Consider the following 22,983-nt stretch of genomic DNA (forward strand, 5'->3'; position numbering starts at 1 on the left):
GAGGAGAGCCCTGGGGGGGGGGGGGGGGGGGGGGGGAATAGATGAAGCAACAGGACGTTGCACACACACACAAACCCACATTCCCCCCCCCCCCACACAACCCCCTCCACTCACAGGCAGGAAGTAGATGTGAGGGAAGTAGTGGATGTCGGGCCACTCCCTCATAAAGTAGTCTCTGTCCCCCAGGAAGACCACGGGGGGCAGTTCAGGCCTGGTCAGGCTGCTGGCTCTCAGAGGCATCATGAAGGCCCGCAGGCTCTGCAGTCTGGAGCCACGGCACCCAAACACACAGGCCACCACGTGGTCCTGGAGGGCCAGGGCACTGGCACCGTCTCTGGTCTGGAGGGGCAGGACACACACACGCAAGCACGTTGGTGTGAGTGTGTGTTTGTGGGAGTGTGTGTGTGTGTGCGCATCCCAGTGCATCTCACCAGGGTAATATCTTCCAGGGAGACAGGAGGACACCAGTGGAACATTCCGGTGGAGTCGAGCGTCACCTGATCCTCCGTCTCCGGCTCATTGGTCCAGTCAGCTTCCTCCTCCTGATCAGGTCTGTTAGACAGAGGAACGACAGCACACACACACTCATGTGGACCTCATCATCACACTCGTCAACATGTCTTCTACGCTGTCTGGCAGTAGAGATGTTAGATCTGTGGCTCAGCTGAGAATGCAGCCCGAGACAGAGGAGGAATAGATCCCTTGGATGGATTTATTTCACATGAAATCTTCTCACTAACTCATCTCATGGTGGACCTCTGTGTGTGTGTGTGTGTGTGCGTGTGCGTGTACTTACATGACAGGAAGTACTCCCAGAGATGGGCGTCGTAAATTAGTGGCTGAGGTCAGAGTGCCGTCTGGTGGAGAGACACACACACATGAACACACACATGCATGCACGCACACGCAAGCATGCTCACACGTCCAGACAGATGACAGAAACACATTCGTCAGAAGGCAGTGGCACAGAGCGGGGCGAGGCCAGACACCAGTTGTGACAAAACAGAGACAGGCAAGAAGCTGGTGTGAAGCCCATCCAGCTCGATCCCAGTAGGATCATCTCTCAGGGTTTGTTCTTACCCTCGTCAAACTCCGGACACTCGCACGGTCTCATCCTGGACAGCCTTCTAACCTGGCTGTGACACCGCTCACAGTAGATCCTAGCCCTGGAGAACACACACACAAACACACACAGGTGGACAGTGAGCCATCTCTCTTCGTGAGCTGACAGGCTTCATGGCTAACAGGATGTGAGTGTAGGAGTCCTGGGGTGAGAGCGGCTCCCACACTGGCTCTACCTCCTGGCATCGCTAGCATCGCTGGCCACCAGGAAGCCCAGAGTCCCACGCTTGATTTTGATGCACTTCGGAGGATTCACCAGAACACTAGTGAAGGAACAGGAAGGGAGAGAGAGAGAGAGAGAGAGAGAGAGAGAGATAAAAAGACAAGATACTTTTTGTTAGGCATGATAACATAAGACACAACCAACGTATCTTTCAAACAGGAAATGCACAGGGTGGAAACAGGAAGTCCCACACCTCATCTCATTGTCTTCACCGTAGGTTGCTATGCCGATGAGCAGCAGGCCCAGCTTCAGGAAGCAGAGCCTGAAGTACCCAACACAAACACCACACACACAAATTCAACAAGCATGTTTCTGTGGTGACAGGACTACAGTTCCCACGATGCCTCTCTCCTCAGGCTGAAGCTGGGCTGCAGTGACTCACCTGCTGGCTTGGGCGAAGGTCATGCCTCTGAAAGGATAGGAGAGGTGCTCTGTGTAGATCTCGTTGTACATGCCCTCTCTATATAGGTTCTTCCACGAGTTTCCTTTCTGCTGCAGGTCACAAACACAGAGAGCCTTTAAGTTGTGTGTGTGTGCTGGGTGAACTGCAGATGAATGGATCTTTGGCCCGTGTGTGTGTGTGCGTGTGTAGCCATGCGGACTCCTTACCTCCACCTCACTCTGCATTGTGAATAGATTTGCGAGCAGGCTGGACAGTCCTGGGAGCCTGCAGCTCTGTGCCATGAATCCCAGCTTCAGCTCCATCGGACACAAGGCTGCATCCCCAGAGGTCCAGTCCCAGTCTGGAATCTTCTGCACCAGGACCTGGAACACACAGGGACAGGAACACTTGACACCCTCATACACACACACACACACACAGACCAGACTGTCTGGGAGAAGTATTACCTTGCTGCTGGGCTTCAACATTTGGACTATCACCCTGGTTTTTGGATTGTAAATCTTGACGGTGATCACACTAGATAGAGACGACACAGGAGAGACCATGTTGATGTGTGGAGATCTGTTTGTGTGTGTGTGTGTGTGTGTTCCTTTGTATTCATGTGTACGTGTGTGTGTAGATCTCTGTGTGTGAGAGCGTGTCTGTGAGTGTGTGTGTGCATACTTCTTCAGTGTGTCGATGTCCTGTGCATCTGGGTCGGCAGCAAAGCGGTCAGAGAGAATGACACAGGCCTCTGCGTCGCTCATCTGCCAGGGTTAGAGTGTTAGAGTTAGACACACACAGCAAGACTGGCCCCTCTCCAACACATTCACACACATCATCTCCACCACAATATGGTGATTAAATATCGTACTGACTACAGGACCAGCGAACCGAGAGCAATCAATCATGTCTTCCTTCAGAGTATGTCTATGTTCTTAAACACACACACGCCTCTGTGTTTGTGTGTGAACACAGTTACCGGTTACTCCTGTGTGTGTGTGTGTGTGTGTGAACACACTTACCATGACTCTCTCCTGGTCCTGTCTGGTCTTCATCAAACCCTGATAAAACGTGATTTGCCCGGAGAGACTCACAAAAAAATCCTCCAGCGTAGCATCGGGGCAGAAGCTGAGGGAGGAAGGGGGGGGGGGGGGGGGGGAGAGGGAGGAAGGGGGGGGACGACCCAGAGAAGGTGAGACCGAGAATTCAAATATGATATAAAACCATGTAGGACTTTGGATAGACAGACTGCCGGGAATCAGTGGAGGGGAGCAAGACCAAAAACTGTTGCGTATAAGCCTGAAACTGGACGTGTTTGGGGGGGGTCAGATCAAGTGGTTGGAGCTGACAGAGGCTGTCAGAGCTGTACTCACTCCCCCAGAAAGAGCAGGTCGGTGTTCACCTCCCCCCGGTCCTCATGGTAAAACTCCCTCACAAACGGCTCAATGTTGCTCAGGGAAAGGTGTCCACACACCACCACATGCCTGCAACACACACACACACACAGAACATCAGTGTGAGACACAGAAAAAGGGATGGTCCCTGAAGCACATGAGAATCTGGAGAGGGAGACTGAATAGGTCTGCCTTGTATCGACAGATGACTCACGATTTCCCCAAGACACTGGAGTATTTTCCATTGAAGCGCTTTCGGTTTGCTAGGATCTCCTTCACCTGGGGAATGAAGCTTGCAAACATGGCCTGTAGACGACACCGTGGATGAGCCAGGAACAGACATGATGGAACAGAGGGAGTGAGATGAAGGTGGCAGGAAGGAAGGGGGGCGTACCAGGTAGATGAAGATGAAAACGGTGATTAAAAATTGTCCTGACGTGGTGTACACTAGGACGTCACCATAACCCACTGTGGACATGGTCACCGTTAGAAAGTAAACAAACAGGAAGTAGGGACGTCTCGAGGCGTTGGAGTTCTCCAGCCAGGGGTCCCCGGAGCTCTCCACCTACAGCAGGGCAAACCAAGAGGAGAGAAACACCTTCTGACTTAACAAGCTCTTATCTACTAAAACACCAGTCATGTTTAGGATTTGGCACGTGTTACTGGAATCAAGTCCTCACCAGGTGAATGAGGCCGGCATAAAAAAACAGGGTTCCCACGAGGACAGCCCCCAGCCGACAGAGCTTCACAGATGTTCTGTGGAACCACAGAAGAAGAAGAGGACCAGAAGTTAAGTATCACGCCAACCTAGAACAGTTCTATGTGATCCTAACACAAAGTCTTTTGTTCCATCGGTTCCTACTTGCTGGTCAGGATGTTCAGCATTCGCAGGACAGCTGGGAGCTCCAGGATGTACAAGGCCCTGAGGAACCTGAGGCCTGCGGGAGGGGAACATCATGAGAACCAGAGAGGGAAGGAGGGAGGGAGGGAGGGAGGGAGGGAGGGAGGGAAGGAGGGAGGGAGGGAGGGAGGGAGGGAGGGAGGGAGGGAGGGAGGGAGGGAGGGAGGGAGGGAGGGAGGGAGGGAAGGAGGGAGGGAAGGAAGGAAGGAGGGAAGGAGGGAAGGAGGGAAGGAGGGAAGGAGGGAAGGAGGGAAGGAGGGAAGGAGGGAAGCAGGGAAGGAGGGAAGGAGGGAAGGAGGCTGGCTCTTACCAAGCCAGGCCCGTCCGGTGTATAATGTAAAACACGATGGTGCGATTGTGAATATGTCCGCTAATGTTTTGTAGTTCAACCACATAACCATGAGATCCTGTGCTGACAGAAACTGAAGAGAAGAGACACAATGTCTTCACACGGGACACACAGGAACTAATAACACCCAGAGGCTATCAGAACCTGGGACCTCCTAATCTGCAGTCGACTGTCGACAACGCAGTTTCACCTCATGCATGTAACTTAAAGATGAAAGGCATTTACGACTATTGGTGTTATATATCAGAGGCAGTTCTTACCCTTAGCCCAAAATGAAGGAGGTAAATGCTGTTAAAAGCCAGATCTATTAGCAGCAGGGTATCCATTTCCTCTACACAGTACTCAACTGGCCTGTCGGGCACAACATCAAACATGAGAGACAACCTGACTCTAAAGGTCTTCTGGTGACCAGGCAGAGGAGCGGTCTCTGTACTCACCTGGTGACCAGGCAGAGGGGCGCTCTCTGTACTCACCTCTTTGTGAGGATCAGGTAGATAACAAATGATCCAAGGTTTAAGACAAACATCAACACGGTCTGGACAGAGAAAAGGTCCTGTTAGATTATTATGGTCTGTAGGGCTGGGGGGGGGGGGAGACTGGAATCCAGTGGGCTTACCAGGATCTGTCCATGTAGATGCTTGCATGATACGAGGGTTGATGCGTTTGCTGAGGCATCGTCAATCAGACGGCTGAAGAATGAACTTGACGGCAGAGCGATGCACTGTTTCATAACAAACACACAACATGGTTTGTGAATGAGATGGGTTTAACACTAGTGGTTCTTTGCACCACCTCATAATCCCTCTTCCCCTCCTCCACTCCTCCTCCCCTCCTCCCCTCCTCCCCTCCTCCCCTCCTCCCCTCCTCCCCTCCCTGTAAGACCTAACACCTACTAGCTCACCTTGCCATTAGCCTTGTCGCCTTTCTGGCTCAAGAACTCGTGCGACGTGAAAGCTGGCTGAGTCCACTTCTTCAAGAGGATGAGGATCACACCTTGCACCAGAGTGACGAGGCAGGAGCCCACATAAAGGTCCCATATCGGTCTTCCTCTGTGCATACAATGATCGTAGGATATTTCCGGGATGGATGTTCTTGGCTTATACATGGTATATTTATGATCTGTGTTGAATTTTGAGGAAAAAAAACATACTTGTTAGTTATTACCAAGCAATTTGATTTGGACAACAGGCCCATGAGTGTTGATATTTGGAAGTAACATCACTAGAACTTTTAACTATGCAGTCCTTTTGACTGTTTTTAAATTTAGCAATGTAATAACTTTATTGGAAGAAAAAAAACTATTAACAATAGGAGCCTGACTTTTCCTAAATGTGTGTATATTTTACCATAACGTTGTTATTTTAGTAGAAATTATAAAATTAAGTAATAAGCCCCAAGAGGCCGTGGTTTACGCTGATTTTAGAACAGGTAAGGGGAGTAGTTAGGCACGACGCGAAGCGGAGTGCCGAAAACCCCCTTACCTGTTCTAAAATCAGCGTAAACCACGGACTCGCGGGGCTTATTGCTTTTCTAAAACTGTTACTACAAATATTTGATATGGTTTCATCAATAAAAACAATTAGAAACAAAATAGTTTAATAATAAACCGTCATTCTTCCGCTACTACAAAGTATAGTTCCTATATAAATCGTTGCCACGCAACAGCCAGATGGACATCTTTGCCGTCTTTTTCCATTTGAAATAATCGATGCGCAGTAATATGGAGTGTTAAAGAATGTTATGAGGACAACCTGTGAGGTTATGCTGGATTTTACAACGGCATGGAACGCGATATAGCCAATCACAATTAAGGATGGGAACAACCAGTTTTAGAACAGAAAATAATTCCCGAGTAGGCTATTTCTACCTTGAATTGTTACATTGACCGAATGCATTTTAGTTGTAGCTATTTCTACCTTGAATTGTTACATTGACCGAATGCATATTAGTTGTAGCTAGCTATACAGTACAGTATGCATTGCTGATAATTAGCACGGTTGTGATTCGGTCGGCATTATTAGACAATCAATCGTCAATAATAGTAGCCTACTTCGAGTGTGACATTTATTAATTTAAAAGTAGCTCCTTATTTGTTATTTAATGTTAGGAAAATAATTTGTTCTCAAAGGATGTGATTGCTAAATATCGCCGCCTACCTTTCGTATCGATGACTTCGCTGAAGACAGTTGGAACAGATTGCGAATTAATCAAGCTCTTATATAGTTGTCATCAACTCAAATCATAACAATATTAGATCAAAACAAGTTGTTTCCTACCTGGAAAGCGGATTGGCTGACTTTACGTTCAGTGTCAGTATCGTTTTGTTGATAATTTAGTTGCTAGATCTAGCAAATTCTCAGACTACCATGGAAACAGTTTATTTTTTTACTTTTAGTAATTTTTGAAAAGTGACTCGAACTCAAAAATGCACGCATTATACCCCAAAAAATATTTATAAATGTAATAACCAATATTAATTGTTTTCTGCATTTAGCAGACGCTTTTATTCAAAGCGACTTCCAAGAGTGAGTTTTACAAAAGTGCATAGGTCACTGATCATAACAACGAGATGGCCCCAAACATTGCAGGTTGCCAAACATGAAGCATACATTGTGAAACCAAATGATACCCTAAGGGAAGAACAATAAGAGCATGTAGTTAGACAAGGTACAATTAAACAGCAAGAACCTCAAAAGTGCAAGAGTGTGCCTGTGGGAAAAGTAAGCATTATATTTCACAGCGAGCACAATCATTTTATGACAACAAACCAACAACAGCAACAAGTCTCTCAATAAGACTCATTGTGATCCTGGGGTCCATCCAATCCGTCTAACATCCGGTTCAGCCAATCATTCCTAAGTGCCGTTGTACTCCCGGAACAAGTGCGTCATGAGCCTTTTCTTGAAGGTGGGGAGACAATCAGTATGCCTGATGGAGGTGGGGAGTTGATTCCACCATTGGGGGGCCAGACAGGAGAGCTTGTGTGTTTGTGTGTACTTGTGTGTGTGCGTGTGTTTACATGTATAGGCAGCACTAGTCCTGTCTACCAAAGTTCAAAACATCTACCCTGTAAATCTCCCATTTAGTCATCTGTTTCAACTTTTTCAAACCTGGGTTATCTTCCTCTTGGTAGTATAAACACCTTCAACATGTTTTTGTACTTTATTCAAGCCAAAGGAATGTTTGATTCTAAATAGTACGTGAGAGTTCCTCTGTCCCTTTCTGTCATGGGCTTGTCTAACCTGTTGAATCGGCCACATGGTTCTGTTCTGGTGACGAGGCTGGGTTTGAGGCTGGCCACTGACTGCTAATGATTTATAGGCCTGGAGGGAGGGAGGGAGGGAGGGAGGGAGGGAGGGAGGGAGGGAGGGAGGGAGGGAGGAGAGAGAGGGGGGGGGATGTGTGGAAGAGAAGCGGACCCAGCGGACAATGAGGACAGATCGGCAGAAAGAAGACAGCTCCCGCTCTTCCTCTCTTCTTCTCTTGCTATCTTCCCCCAACACCTTCCTCCATCTTCCCATTGGATACTTTCGCATTCTGTACTTCTGGCGCATGTCACCACTCTTCAGTGACTTCTTCATTCGAATGGGTGGAGGGGATCCTTTTCATTTCCTGATGAGCCACGAATAACGAGAGCAGTTCTCTGTATACGGCGCTGATGCCAAACATATATTGCTATATAGGCTACAGTGCTTAGGTCAAGTTTTCAAAATGTTATGTGTTAGACTCATCTTAAAATTTACTCAATTCATTTGTGAGTACCTCAACAATTACACACAATACAGAACAATACACTTTGGAGTGTTTTATAAAAGGTAGCCTATAGTGGGGTGTTGTAGAAAAAAACATCAGAGCGTTGTAATTATGAATATGGGTAATGATTATGGATTATATGATTGAAAATGAACCTCTTAATCACTTTTTTACCTTTGTATGCTATATTACTGAAAAACAACTGAAAAACATGCAAAGCTGTTGACTGATTAGTATTGCCACTAATATGTTGAAGATTTTAAGCCCAAAGAGCAAGTCTGGATATATAGGGGCTGAGGGCGAGAGAAGACTGTGTGTATGTGCTTCTTCCATAGAAAACTACAAGACCCAGATATCATGGACTACAAGGCCCAGATAGCATGGGACAGATTTATGACTTTATACTCAGCAACCCAGTGCAGCTGGTCTTCAAGGCCAGAGCAAGACAAAAAAAATGCCTTAGGACACAACGGCATCTTGTACGGTCTGGAATCAAACCAACAACATTCTGATTAATAGCCCAACTCCCTAACCGCTCAGCCATCTGACCCCCTGAAATTGTTGAAATTGTTTATTTCGCTCCATTTCATTCGTTCACTCATTCGCTCCCTCGCTACGTCTCTCTCACCCTTCACCTTATCTGCCCCTTGCTCCGCCCCTCCTCTCTCTCCCTCTCTCGACGTGAATGTCTCGCGTACATGTGATGTGAATGAGATTGCAGGCACCAAGAGCTGACTGTGGGAAAACAACTTATCAACAGGTGGCAGCAAAATACATTTAGGAAGTCCCCCATTAACACTGAATTCACATCTCTCTTCGGACAAATACAAAATTACATCTCACTACTGCAACATAAGGACTTTCTTGAATTTTAAATTAACAGGAAAATTGATATTTGTATATTGAAGCCGTCTAGTTGTCTACTGAAGCCTTCAAGTGTACATGATCATTTGTCTGCTTGTATGACTTTATAAACCCACGCAGGCCCATGTTGCCTAGGGATCTCATATCTCCTATTATATCGCCCCTGGGCCGTGAGCAGCATCCAAGCCGTAAATAACCCATTTCCCTCGCCTCACCAGTCCCCGGAGAGAGCTGCCAGCCTGCCACAGAAAATTACCATAGCTGTCGCTTTAGACCCACCCCGAGGCCCATCAGAGCTTGCACAGCGCACCCTATCAGCAGAGCAAGACGACATCTTCACCACCCTTTCTAGTCTTCCATTTGTATTACACACTCCTAAGCAACCCATGAACCCCCGAAATTCACCCCCCATGTAATTTCTGTTCTGTATATCCCAGCATCAAATGATTCTTACTGTACATTGAGGGGACTAGTATGAGTAACCACCAGAGTAAGTGTCGTGCATGTGACACTTTCCTAGTCAGAGTTAGCAGGGGTACGTTGCATTTACATCAAATGGAAAACGAGGCCTGCCCTGAAATGCACCCCCATGTACTTTATGTTCTGTATATCCCAGCATCAAATTATTCTTACTGTACATTGAGGGGACTAGTATGAGTAACCAGAGCAAGTTTCATGCATGTGGCACTTTCCTAGTCAGAGTTAACAGGGGGTGCAATTCTTGGCAAGACACCAGAAAGAATCGCCAAGATTTCTAGGCAAGAAACATTTCACTATTTGATAAGAGTGGTTTATGCGAGCGTTTAGGCGAGGGGGTGCTTTTACAGGCGGGGAGGCATCTGGTGGCACAACACCTGAATATCAAATCCGTCATTGAAATGATAAGAAATTGTTGATACGAGACACGTTTAAAGTCGATGGTAATTATTGACACTATGTTGCTGCAAATGTAAAACAGGTGGATTATTGCATCAATGATGGGCCTCCATTGTATCCATCACACATCCGCTAGCACCAACCCTGGTTGGACAGCGACCGTTCTGTTCACGCATTGTGCCCTCAACAGCAGCAAGCTTCATCAAACCGCGTCGTCCAATAGGATAAGCTTCGGGCACATTTACTCATAACATCCTTTTGGTGTCGCAGAATAAAACCGATAGCCTAGTCATATTCTCGCACACATGATTATAGTCATTTCCCATATGGCTTGGTTTTATTATAATCGGTTGCGGTAGTTGTACAGCGGATTGAGAATGGATGCTGTGTCTATCACGGGAGAGAGCTCCGATGCTATTGTAATGGATTCTCCACGAGCTCAGAGACCCACACATAATGTTTCTCAATGGTACGTACTGTATTTTACTTATCTATTTTGTTTTCATAGCCATTTCTCATATCGTGTGAATATGAATAGCTTTAAAAAATAAATGTGTGCAGACACATTTGTGTCTTCTTGGTCACGTTCGCAGGGACAAATATAAATCAATCTCCTCTCGTAAATTTGTTGTTGTTGTCAATAAAATCCACTGTAGATTCCATAAAAATGTTAACTTCATATCAACGTCTGTGATAACGAAGTTAACCATCCCTCTCTCTACATGGTTGAACAAGTTTACACAATTAACCTCATGAGTCAATTATCTTTTTGTGTTTGTTTATTAAAATTCAGCATATCTGCACAAATCCGAACAGGTATAGGCAGCGTTCACACCAGATGTCAGATGCCTTTATCTCAGCAGCTAACCTGTTGTTTTGTGGTAGGAGAACTGAGGTGAAATGAAGCCTCATCGAAACAGGTCATATTCAAATTCCTACTTATGATCCTCACCAGTCTCCTGGTGATCCAGAGCATGTCAGAGCTGCCTCTCCTGTAAAACACAGTCAACATAACGAAATTCAGCTCAGCACATGACAGAGGTAGGCTCATCCTGTCCTGATAGATCACAGGCAGACAGGTGCTCTCTGCTGGGTTTGCTCACCAGACCACTGCAAACCGCTACATGGGCACAGAGGGAAGGTTTCAGTTGTCAACATGTCAGTCTTCTCCACTGCACGAGCTCAGGAGGGAATTTCAATGGCATCTGTACCCTGGTGCCATTCACACCTCAAGGACACCATAGCCTGCTCAGATCATCACATCTCACGAAAGGTCATCAGACAAGCGTGGGCTCTGAACCAATCAACTCAAACATTCATTCAGAACATTGGGTGTCACAGTATATTTAAACATATCTTTTAAAATCATGTTGATGCGAAATCTGTGAGCAAATAATGATCTGTTCTCTAATTGCGAGGAAAGTGAAAACAGGGTTAATGCTTTCAGGGTTGGTATAACCAAACAATATCTTCTTAGCACACAATTTACATCACTGAATATAGTTTAGTGATTCAGTACCATGTTCAATTAATGCAGTATTGGTTGAATTGATTGGTTGTTATTTGTTTCCCTGCAGGAGGGTAAGTAATACCCTCCTGGATGTATTTTAGTCTCTTTCTGTTTAATTATTAAACCACTCCATAGACTGGCTGGCTGTTCTTGTGGAGACCCACACTATCAAAAAACATCACCTTAGTTGTCAAGTTGTCAAGTTTAGCCACATCTGCTTTTCTCATCCCACACTGAACCCAGTCTGGCAGCACAGTCTGAGGAAACAGTCTGTGGCATGTTTATATGCAATGTAAAGCTGCAACTGCATAGCCTGGCTCTGCCCTCCTACGTACTTCCACTCATTTTAGATTTTGCTTCAGTACTCGGTCTGGCCATGAGGTACGTAAGTCAGATGTCTCCGGTTAATTTTCTACCGGCCAATCAGCGAACAAAGGGAGTGGCTGAGAATGATGACGTTGATGTTGTGCGCTAGTTTGTGTTGTAGTTCCGTAATGGCGGCGTAAAAAGATGCGAGCGAAGCCATTTCGTCCATTGTAGCAATGCTATCCATAAGCGTCATCGCCTACAAGGAAGTCAACGTTTGTCAATGGAGCGAGGCCAAACTCTCTGTACAAGTGAAATGTACGAGAGTCTGGTTAGAACCAGGCTAGCAAATGCATCAGTTCATCTGACAAATTTCAGTCATTTTGTAATCATCTGTTGAGTTTATGCGGTCCATACAACCTTCATTTTGCAGTCTTCAGTGTGTCACTGTGCTACCCAGGGTTAGGCACAAGGTCTGTTCTAGTTGGACAGCTCCAGACTTGTTCTGTGAGTCAGTCTGGAAGCTTCTCATAGCCTGGTGAGGTGCCATGATACGCCCACAACCTAGCGCTGACGTGTTGGCTCCCAGAACTCTTGCACATGCCATCTGCAGGGGCTTCTATGGACAGATCCCACTGAGCAGGTCTGAGTCATGTCCAATACACCAGATAGCCACGGTAGCCTGACCATAAACGTAGATGTTCTGTTGATTTACACAGTATGTATGAGTATGCTATTGGTGTGCTATAATACAATTGGCAGATCACTTGATTTACTGCTCTGCTATCACCAATACTGTTTTAACAATTTTACCGTCATGTTGCCATCAAGTGTTAAGTGTCTCTAGTGTTTTCAGCTACTGCCTGCCTCCCTTATAGGTTGGTAATGCCAATAACGCATTAGAGGGTCTGGTGATCACACTCACTGTTGACCTGCTTGGTCACCATGGTGATTAAACAGGAAGAGGAGCTTGGTTCACCCAGCTTTGGAAAAACAATCAGACTTAATGGCCAGCCTTTTTCTCCTATGATGCAGCCTGACTCTGTGATTGTTATGGTTGTAGTGACTCTTAATCAGTGAATCATTAAAATGACACATTACATTAGTAACTGAGTCATGGCCAGAGTCATTCCTGCTGCTTGTAATGTCTTTTAATTAACCTCACTTAAAGCTCACTGACCTTTTGTAAAACTGTGTACCAAAAGCTCATAACATGGTGTAATTGATAATGATCTAATGATGCTTATTTTATTCAGTTCATCATATCAAGTTGAAGGGATCCCAATCAACAACACTTCAGAAGCAAAACAAGTTAACTATGACATTTCATTATGATTTTATCATTACATCAATGATTAACACATTCTGCCTCTGAATATGTGCCATCGCTCTGACCATGCACACCGCTCTCTCCCACCTGGACAAGGGGAATACATATGTGAGGATGCTGTTCATTGACTACAGCTCTGCATTCAACACCATCATCCCCTCCAGACTGGTCTCCAAGCTTGTGGACCTGGGACTAAGCACCTCCCTCTGCAAGTGGATCTTCCACTTCCTGACGGGGAGGCCACAGGTGGTGAGAATCGGTGACCGCACTTCATCTGTACTGATCACCAACACAGGCACCCCCCAGGGCTGTGTGCTCAGCCCTCTCCTGTTCTCCTTGTTCACCCACGACTGTGCGGCTACGCACAGCTCCAACCTCCTCGTTAAGTTTGCTGACGACACAACCATCGTGGGCCTCATCTCTGACAGTGACGAGTCAGCCTACAGAGAGGAGGTTGACACCCTGACATCATGGTGTCAGGACAACAACCTCTCTCTTAACATCAGCAAGACCAAGGAGATGATTGTGGACTTTAGGAGGCGGCAGGAGGAGGAGCATGCACCCCTATTCATCAATGGATCGGAAGTGGAGAAGGCAATCAGCAATGACCTCACCTGGTCTGTTCACACGGACAAGGTGGTCAAAACGGCCCGTAAGCGCCTCTTCTTCCTGAGGAGACTGAAGAAGTTTGGTATGGACTCAGTCATCCTTACTAACTTTTACAGATGCACTATAGAAAGCATTCTGACTGGTTGTATCACAGTGTGGTATGGGAGCTGCACAGACCGGGACCGCAAGGCCCTACGAAGTGTGGTCCGTTCTGCTGAGTTCATCATCGGCAGGAAGCTCCCAGCCCTACAGGACACCTACCACACACGTTGCCTTAGGAAAGCCAGCAGGATTCTAAGAGACTGTTCCCACCCATCCTTCAGTCTCTTTACCCCGTTGCCTTCTGGCAGGCGTTACCGCAGCATCCGGTCGCGCACACGCAGACTGGACAACAGTTTCTACCCAAGGGTCATCAGGCTTCTCAATGGACACTGATATGGACATTTTTACTGCACACTAGTCACTTATACACTGTCACTTTCAGCTACTGGTTGCTCTTTCAGTAACATTGCACTACTGTACCTCGCCACCAGGCTCCTGTTTGGTCATTGACAAAGTCACTGATCTGTAAATTTGCACTACTGCACTGTACTCCATTTAGGTTAGATTAGTTTATAGGGTTGTAACAGGTTTTTTTTTTTTTTTTTTTTTGTGTATTAGGGTTAGTATAGCGTACTATTTATTGTTATCTGTAATTTAGGAAGTTTTAGTGTTAGGGTTAGTATAGTCGTTTATTTATTGCTATCTGTATATTTAGGAAGTTCACTTATCTAAGCTCAGCATAGATGTAAATTTGTTCTGTGTACTTATATGTTATGTTATGCCAAGTGCTTGCGTTGTCTTGTCTTAAGAATTTCAGTGCCCAGTCTAACCTTGTGTTGCTCTGTGCACCTGACAAATAAAAGACTTGAACTTGAACTGAAGTGTTCATTATGACTAGTTACTTTAATGAATGGAATGCATAAATAGACAATATACCAGAATAAATGCTACGCACTTGAAATAGGGTTAACCAAGGACGGACATGGTTGAACCTCTTGAAGTTCTTTCAAATGTGGGCAGAGGAAAACCACAGCGTGGAGACAGCAGCATCTCTGTATCTCAGTGCACCTCTCTGCCTGCCAGTGCCAATGAGTCACCCAGTCATCCCATCCAGAGGCACTGTCCTCAGTTCAAGGCTGTGTTTGACAGGCAGCATCCTCCAGCCATGGTGATGAGCAAGGCCTTGGAGATAGAGGTCTATCTGTCCCTCTAATTGGGTCTCTTCCAGTAGTGCAGCAACAGCTTTCCCCCATCTTTCCCCTCACGACTCGCACTGTTAACAATGTCTACTCAGACACAAGGCCAAGAAGAACAGGCCTGAGGATGTCATTAATTCCAAGAAACCTTACGCTGTATTATAATCACTTTTAAGTTGACCTTTCTGTACTACCACCCCAAGACAGAGAAGTTGCATCATACTGAAGTGGTTGTGGACTAGTTCTTGATTGGTTGTTTGATCAATTGGTGAACTAACTGATGGATTGAATTCCTTTGATCATTAAAAGCAAACTTTCTATGGCACCCCTCGGGTGAGATGTGCTACACTGTGACACCAAGACTGAATTCTACTGGAATTATAAATATCCCTACCCCCTCTGCCCTGTGTTCTCTTCCACCAGTGAGATCCCAGAGCTGTCTCTCTGCCCTCCTGACAGTGAGTGTGTGCAGCTCCAGCTAGCTGACAGCCTCCCCAGACCTTGCTCCTCCTCCTCTTCCTCCTCCTCCTCCTCCTCTCAGCTTTACCACCAGGTCCCCCAAGGCCCGCCCTATCACCCCTCACCCCAACCCCCCAGCCGTCACCCACCAGAGCACGGACACTGCTGCACACACCACCAGCCAACCAGAGGCAATGCCTGCCCCAACACTCACCCAGTCACGGACGGCTCTCACCCAGACTGCTCCACTGGCCTCAGCATCGGTGGTAAGACGGGTCATGGCAGAAGCCCCGCTCACGTTCCGTCTTGTCATAACGCTGTGCGGTGTCATTGGCTGCAGGGATCACATGAGGGAGGAGCCCAGAAGCGAAAACAAAGACATGTGGTGACAGTCAGGTATGGGTTCTTTTGCAACACAGATTGGTTCAAGATGGATAAATCCAGATCCATTTTTGGATGGATGTCAAAATTATTGAATGGATACATTAATAAATAACTAGATTAATTAATGTATACATTTTTTATTATTGGATGGAGATGAAAGCCAAAGCACAGACAGATTTGTTACCAGACCAGTAATGTACATTTTTTGCTTAAACCTAACACTCAAAAACAATGTGTGATGTGCTTTCTTCTGTAGGGATGAGGGACTCCACTGGATTCCTAGAAAGTTAGTACAGAGCATGTTAGTCCAATAGCATGATAGCATGATATATATGGCTATTTTTCATTGCACGAAAATGGATACCTTTTTTTTCATGTTATATTTCACCATTATATACTAGTAAGTGCTGTCCTCTAAAGTCCACTAAACATAAATGTCACTGCCAGCCTCTGTTCTTCTGAGCTGGTTCTGATTGACAGGTAATCAGTGAAAGTATTCTTCTGTGATGCCAGCTGGCAGTTACATTGACACTGAGCCGGTCTTCCTCTATGGTGCTTTCAGCTTCTCCCAGTTGGTGGTGGAATATCCTGTGGTGATGATGCTGGGATGTGCCCTTGTCCTTCTGGGATGTTCTCTAGCAGGCCTTCTAATTGGGCCACTACCTGACTTCTCGGACCCGCTTATGGTCAGTCCCCACTTGCCAACACACACACACACACACACACACATGCAGGGATACACACACGCATACACTCTCTCTTCTTTTTTCTCCCATGTTGACATGAGTGAAGCTACACGTCAAAAATTATGTAAAGAGACTGTGATGCTAAATCAAACATTTCTGTTTTTACCATGTTTAATGAAGCTCTAGAAATGTAATTACATACAGTGTACTTGCAGTAAAATAGGCATGCAACAAATGTGCATACAGTTGCAAACACGATTTTCTTATGTGGAGGAGAGGAGAAGGTATAAACAGATCGGTACGATGGAAATATCCTGACTCAATGCAGCTTTCATTGATCCACAAAACCACCTTATTGTTTGTGGATATCCTTAAATAAGACACAATGGATAAACATTAGCAGTCCCTCTGCTGCACCTCAAGCACACTTAATTTACATAAATACTGTGTTTTCTTAATGCTAATAAATACAGAGCACTGTATCCATTAGCGACTTGTGTCCGCACTTACACTGTGCCTGGATGCTATTTTTTGGGTTGCGGTTTTTGTGTGGGTTGATATGGTGGTGTGGGGAATCAGGTGGCTGAGCGGTTAGGGAATTGGGCTAATAATCCAAAGGTTGCTGGTTCGATTTAGTCCGTGCTAATGACGTTGTGTCCTTGGGCAAGGCACTTCACCCTACTTGGCTCGAAGGGACTGTCCCTGTACTTACTGTAAGTCGCTCTGGATAAGAGCGTCTGCTAAATGTAAATGGTGTGTGTGTTAAGGTTTTTGGTGTCTGTAGTTGATACATTTTGGCGTGCGTTTGATGTGTGAAGATGTCTGTTGATGTATGTTTTGGTTGTATGTTTGATGTTGTTGTGTGTGTGTTCACAGGGGTTCGAGCCTCGGGGAACATACATAGGACTGAGACAGTCCTCGTTGGAGAAGCTGCTAGAGAACACCGGGCCTGGTAGAACTCTGTCTGTGGTTCCACAGCTGAGCACATACAGGGATACTGGGAGGTACCGTAAGAACAGAATAATATCAAATCGAAAATTAATATCTAGAGCTTTTCCTTACACTGGGGTTTCACCATTTCATGTCCCAGTGGCAGAAAAAAGAGCCAAAGTATATTTTTCTCCCTCGCTCACACTTGGGTTATGTAATTAATCCTTCTAAAAAAGGCAACACTTGGCTCATGTTTACAGCCACAGATGGAGTATGAAAACACTTGTCCAGGCAACTTGGCTCCCTAAGTGCATCATTAAAACTGGAGCGTAAATACTTGAATGAAATGAAAATAAATTAGACAAAAATAATCTGTTCTAAATGTCCTCACTGGTTGAAGGGTTAAAAATAGAATCAAATTCTCGTGTGTGTGTGTGTGTGTTTATAGCAATGTGGATGGTGATGAGGCCAGTGTGAGGCAGGAGGAGTCCAGACTGCGCTCCAAGAGGATGCTGGATAAAGACCCAGATCAGGACACCTTTCTCTGTCAAGCACCTGGTAGGAAAACGCTTCAAACACACAATGAAAAACACCCAAGCACACTCAGGAAAATACACAATACACTGGACCCTCCTTGCACGCATGTTGGTTTTGTGTAAACGCAGATAGCAGACTGTGGATGATTTCATTGTGGTTGTGTGTGCAGGAGAACAGTATGCTCAGCTGGTGTTTCGCTCAGGGAACTCTGCCAGTCTGTGGAGCCTGAAATCCATCACCACCATGTGTGAGATGGAGCAGACCATGGTATGTTCTTGTCCTCCTTTACTTCCGGCTCCTCCACCTGACTTCTGCCTTTTCTGCCCTGCTCCTCTCCTCTTTTCCTGTAGCTGCTCCTCTTCTGCCCCTACTCCTGTGTCTTCTTCCTCCATCAGCTTTTCTTCCTGCTCTTCCTCATCTTGCTTCTCACCCTCTCTTTCTCGTCACGCTCCCATCTTCACCAGCCCTGCTCTTCAACCCATGCCGCCCTCCCCTACAGCTATAGTATTATTAAGGAAAACCCCTCAATCCTTTGTGTTTCAGATTCGTTCGCAGGCTCATTTCCAGGGGCTGTGTCAGCAGCAGCCTTTGAAGCTGGGGGCCGAGGCAGGAGGGGAGGCCCGGGGAGGTGAAGGGGGAGGCTGCTGTCCCAGCTGGTCCTTGGGGAATTACTTAGCAGTCCTAAGCAATGCCTCCTCCTGCCTCAGCCTCAACTCCCACCATGTGTCAGAGTCCCTCAGCTTGCTGCGCTACTGTGCTCCCTTCTACCACCACGGCAGTCTGTCAGGAAGCTGCCACCACAGACCCAAGCAGGGGAGCTGCGTCTCGGTGCCCACGCGATGCAAGCACTCCCATGCCGTGTACCAGATCCTTCACTTCCTGGTCGATAAGGACTTCCTGGGGCCGGAGACTGTCCAGTACCAGGTTCCCTCACTGAAATACAGTCTGCTGTTCCTGCCGGTGGAAAAAGGAGAGCAACTTATGGACATCTATATACGAAGCCTGGAAGGCCAGGACCTGACTTACAAAAACACCACAATCACAGGGATGGACCTGGGAATCAAGCAGACTCTGTTTAAGCACTACCTGGCTCGGGATTCCATCTACCCTGTCCTGGCGGTGGCCTCCCTCTTGTTTACCATGGCTCTGTACCTGCGCTCACTTTTCATATCAGCGCTGGCTCTGGTAGCTGTCACAGGTTCACTCTTCACCTCCTACTTCTTGTACAAGGTTGCTTTTCGCATGGCCTTCTTCCCCCTGCTCAACCTCTCTGCTGTTCTCATCCTGCTGGGAAGCTGCTCCAATCAGGCCTTCACCTTCGTCGACTTCTGGAGCCTTCAGCTCTCCCACAACCCCCCTGCCTCGCTGGAGAAGAGGGTGAACAGGGTTGTGCTAGAAGTTGGGTACTTGACCATGGCGTCAGGCCTCACCTCCAGTGCTGCCTTCTTCTGTGGTTACCTGAGCAGCATCACGGCCGTCAGGTGTTTCTCCATCTACCTGGGGACAGCCTCTCTGATCAGTACCCTGGTCAACCTTGTCTGGCTGCCCTGTGCACTCGTCATAAGAGAGCGCTACTCAGGGACGAACTCTGCCTTGGCCGATGCCCCAGGCTGGAATCCCTGCTGCTCCAAAAATCCTGGAGGATTCTGGGACACAAGCTCGAGGAAGCGCTGCCTCTTCAGTCTGGCTCAGAAACTAAGGGGCTTAAAGAGAGGATTGGCAGAGACCTCCAACCTTTTGTTTCTGAAAATTCTCCCATGTGGGGTGGTCAAGTTTCGATACATATGGGTGTGTTGGTTCGCTGTGCTGGCGGCAGGGGGCACCTACATCTCTTGTGTGGATCCTGGCATGAAACTTCCCACCCTGGACAGCAGAGCCACTCAGCTGTTCCGCTCCAGCCATCCGTTTGAGAGGTACGACGCAGAGTATCGTCACATGTTCATGTTTGAAAGACAGAGAAATGGCGAAGACAAGCCCTTGACACTGACCCTGGTCTGGGGGGTCATCCCTACTGATAACGGGGATCACTTCGACCCTAAAAGCAACGGGTCATTAGTTCTGGACCCAGAATTCAACATGAGCAGCCCCGAGGCTCAGTTGTGGCTCAGGGAGCTCTGTGAGCGGGTCCAAAACCAGAGTTTCTATTCCCCTACTTCATCGTCTGAGGAGGGCCGGGTGGACAGCGTCTGCCTGGTGGAACAGCTTGTGCGCTGGGTGTCCATCCGACGCTGCTCCGAGAGTGAGGACTCCCGGCAGTTTTGCTGCAATGACATTCCCTTTCCTTACCCTGCTGCTGTGTTTGAGCAATGTGTGGGTATGATGGTGGCTGAGCGGCACAGCCACGCTGAGGGCCATCTGTCCCCCGGAGAAGGAGGACTGTTCTTTCAGCCAGACGGCAGGATAGCAGCCTTGGTTCTGGCTTTCCGAACCATACACTTCTACAGCTTCAACTTCAGCCAGACTAGTTTGTACTACCGGGACATGGTGGCATGGTTTGCCGGGGAGATGTCTGAAGCTCCCCCAGGACTGAGGCAGGGCTGGTTCATCAGTCAGCTCACGCTGTTCGACCTCCAGCAGAGTCTGAGCTCCGAGACCCTGGTGGTTGCCGGCGTCTCCATCGCCCTGACCTTCACCCTCCTGCTTCTGACCACCTGGAACATTCCGCTGAGCATCTACGGGATGGCTGCCGTGGGAGGGAGTGTGTTTGTCACCGTGGGTCTGCTAGTCCTGCTGGAGTGGCAGCTGAGCGGTGTGGAAGCTCTGTTCATCTCTGCTGCGGCAGGCCTTTCTGTGGACTTTGTGGCTAACTATTGCATCTCCTACAGCTCCGCTCCGCACTCGGACAGGATTGGCCGAGTAGCTCACTCTGTGAAGAGGATGGGCTGCCCTGTGGCCGTAGGTTCTGGAGCGTTCTTCTGCGTTGGGATCGTCATGCTTCCCGCCACCGCCCTGCTCTTCAGGAAGCTGGGGATATTTCTCTTCCTCGTCAAGTGTGTGGCTTGCGGTTTTGCCACCTTCTTCTTTCAGTCTCTCTGCTGCTTTTTTGGTCCTCAAAGGAACTGTGGGAAGATCTCTCTTCCGTGTTCCTCGGAGAAGGTCTCTGAGGGCATGCTGTCCTCCCGCTCCACAGCTGACCCAGCAGCCTCCACCTCCACCATCAATGGGGCGTACGGCAGGTCAAGGGTCAGACGGAACTACAACAAAGATGGCGGAGGATATCTCTACCCTAACCACCAGCGCCAGAGACAAAGACAGGGACCTGGAGAGCAGGAGTCTGAGCAGTACGAGCTGCAGCCGTTGGCCTGCCAGCTGAGTGACAGCTTTGAGAATAGCACCTGTACCAGCAAGCTCTCCAACCGTCCCTCCGTGTTGTCCGACGACATCCAGTTCTGTGGCCCGGATGTGGAAAGGAGAGAGGCAGACGCAGACAGTGAGGACATGTGTAGCAGACACCCCCACAAAGGCTGCCACCCTCCCCCAGCCCTGCAGACCTCCTCTCCCTACAGGGAGAACACTCTGCGATCTGCAACTCCCGCAGGAGAGCTGACCAAGGACCAGCTCCTGTGTAAGGCCTGCCGGGGGGGCCAGTCTGCTGGGGGGAACCGCTGGAGCGTGACCATGTCCTCCTCCTCCAGTATGGAGGATACCATCATCAGCCAGACCCTGGAGACTATGGAGCAGCCCTCTATTGCCTCTAAGGAGAAGCACACTGGGGGCAAGCACCACCCCCACTCTAGACTGCTGTCTTCCCAGTCCCAGAGTTCCTTTGAGGGGCTGGAGAACTCCAACGAGACCTGCCTCAGTGACATCGAGCCAGGGCCCTCCCAGCCCCATGTCTGTGGCCATGAGGAAGGTGAGGGGAACGGGGAGCCACAGCCAGGACACCTGAATGGACGGAGGGATGCACTTCACCTCTCCCTCAGGGAGACCGTCTACGAGACAGGGGCTCCAGGCTGTGGGCGGAGCCGTTCCAGCCAGGGAGAGGAGCCTGTCATTCTGCCCAATAGCAAACCGGACCAGCCTGATGTGTGGATCAAGAGAGATGGAGCGAGGGAAGAGACAAGTTGAGGGTTTAGAAAACATGTCCTGTTTCTACTTCTGTAGTAACATAAAAATGCCAGTTTAGTATTACTTATCCAAGGTTAAATGTTCAGTTGGGATTTTGTGCGAACTCCAAGTGACAAACACGAATGGTGTAAATGTCAGCAGAACAACAGTTAAATATTCATGCTATGCTTTTGAAAACAGATGGGGCTGCATGGTATTTAATAATCTCTAAAAGAGTCATTAATATTTTCAAATGCAAATGTCCTGTAGCTTTAACCGGGTTGTATTCTAAATAATCAATCTGACACATTTCTGACTATAACTTTTATCTTGCTGTCACCACAGTAACTTCACTGTTACAGCACCAGAGAAAATGCCACACAACATGCGTGTTCAATTTACTTTAAAAGTCTTTTGTTCCACTGGACACTTCCGCACTGCGTACTATCACTAATACCTATGAATATTAATCATAACCAGAAACAGAGATAATTCACTTCTATCCTGTGACTTGTGTGAAGAAAAGGCCACACAACAACACCAAGTAAAGTCACCGCACATCATGTTTCCTGCTGCAGTATGTATCTCTGTGCCTATTCTGCTCTGACAGGATCCATAATCACACCTTCATAATCATAGCCTCTACGACACAACAAACTTGGTTCGATTTCAATCTGTCAAATACACTGGAAACACTTGAATTGTGATACCCAGTGCAATAGAAAAGTGCCAACAATGAAGTACTTCTGACTACAAATGGATCAATAATTGATCCAGGCCTACTGCACATCTTGGACCAGACAAGCTCAGTCAACGATCTCTGGCCTTCATCCATCTGGGTTTGAGCCAAAACTATTTGTACAGATTTATGGACACTGAGATCATGTGAGTGCGACTAATGAAAACAAACCTTTACGAGATATCATAGAGATACTACGAGAGAAAGTGCTGCTTTGTTTATGATGAACATTGCTTGTGCCTATATCACATGTTGTCAGTAGCAACACAACAGCACTACCAATAGGCACTTCTGAAATGTACTCGACATCTATCACCACCTCAGAATGGTGGCAGGCTTCT

General features: G+C 47.5%; 1 protein-coding gene across 1 annotated transcript; it reads left to right on the forward strand.

The window, feature by feature from the left end:
- Positions 1–10,244: 10,244 nt before the first annotated feature.
- Positions 10,245–21,924, forward strand: disp2 (dispatched homolog 2 (Drosophila)). Its single transcript, XM_047051977.1, has 8 exons — positions 10,245–10,336; positions 15,284–15,715; positions 15,960–15,989; positions 16,266–16,389; positions 17,266–17,393; positions 17,768–17,877; positions 18,026–18,123; positions 18,400–21,924. Exons 1-8 carry the CDS (start codon positions 10,245–10,247, stop codon positions 21,922–21,924), a joined length of 4,539 nt encoding a protein of 1,512 aa, XP_046907933.1.
- Positions 21,925–22,983: the final 1,059 nt, after the last annotated feature.

The sequence above is a fragment of the Hypomesus transpacificus genome, chromosome 3, assembly GCF_021917145.1.
Source record: "Hypomesus transpacificus isolate Combined female chromosome 3, fHypTra1, whole genome shotgun sequence".
In the NCBI taxonomy this organism is placed as follows: Eukaryota; Metazoa; Chordata; class Actinopteri; order Osmeriformes; family Osmeridae; genus Hypomesus; species Hypomesus transpacificus.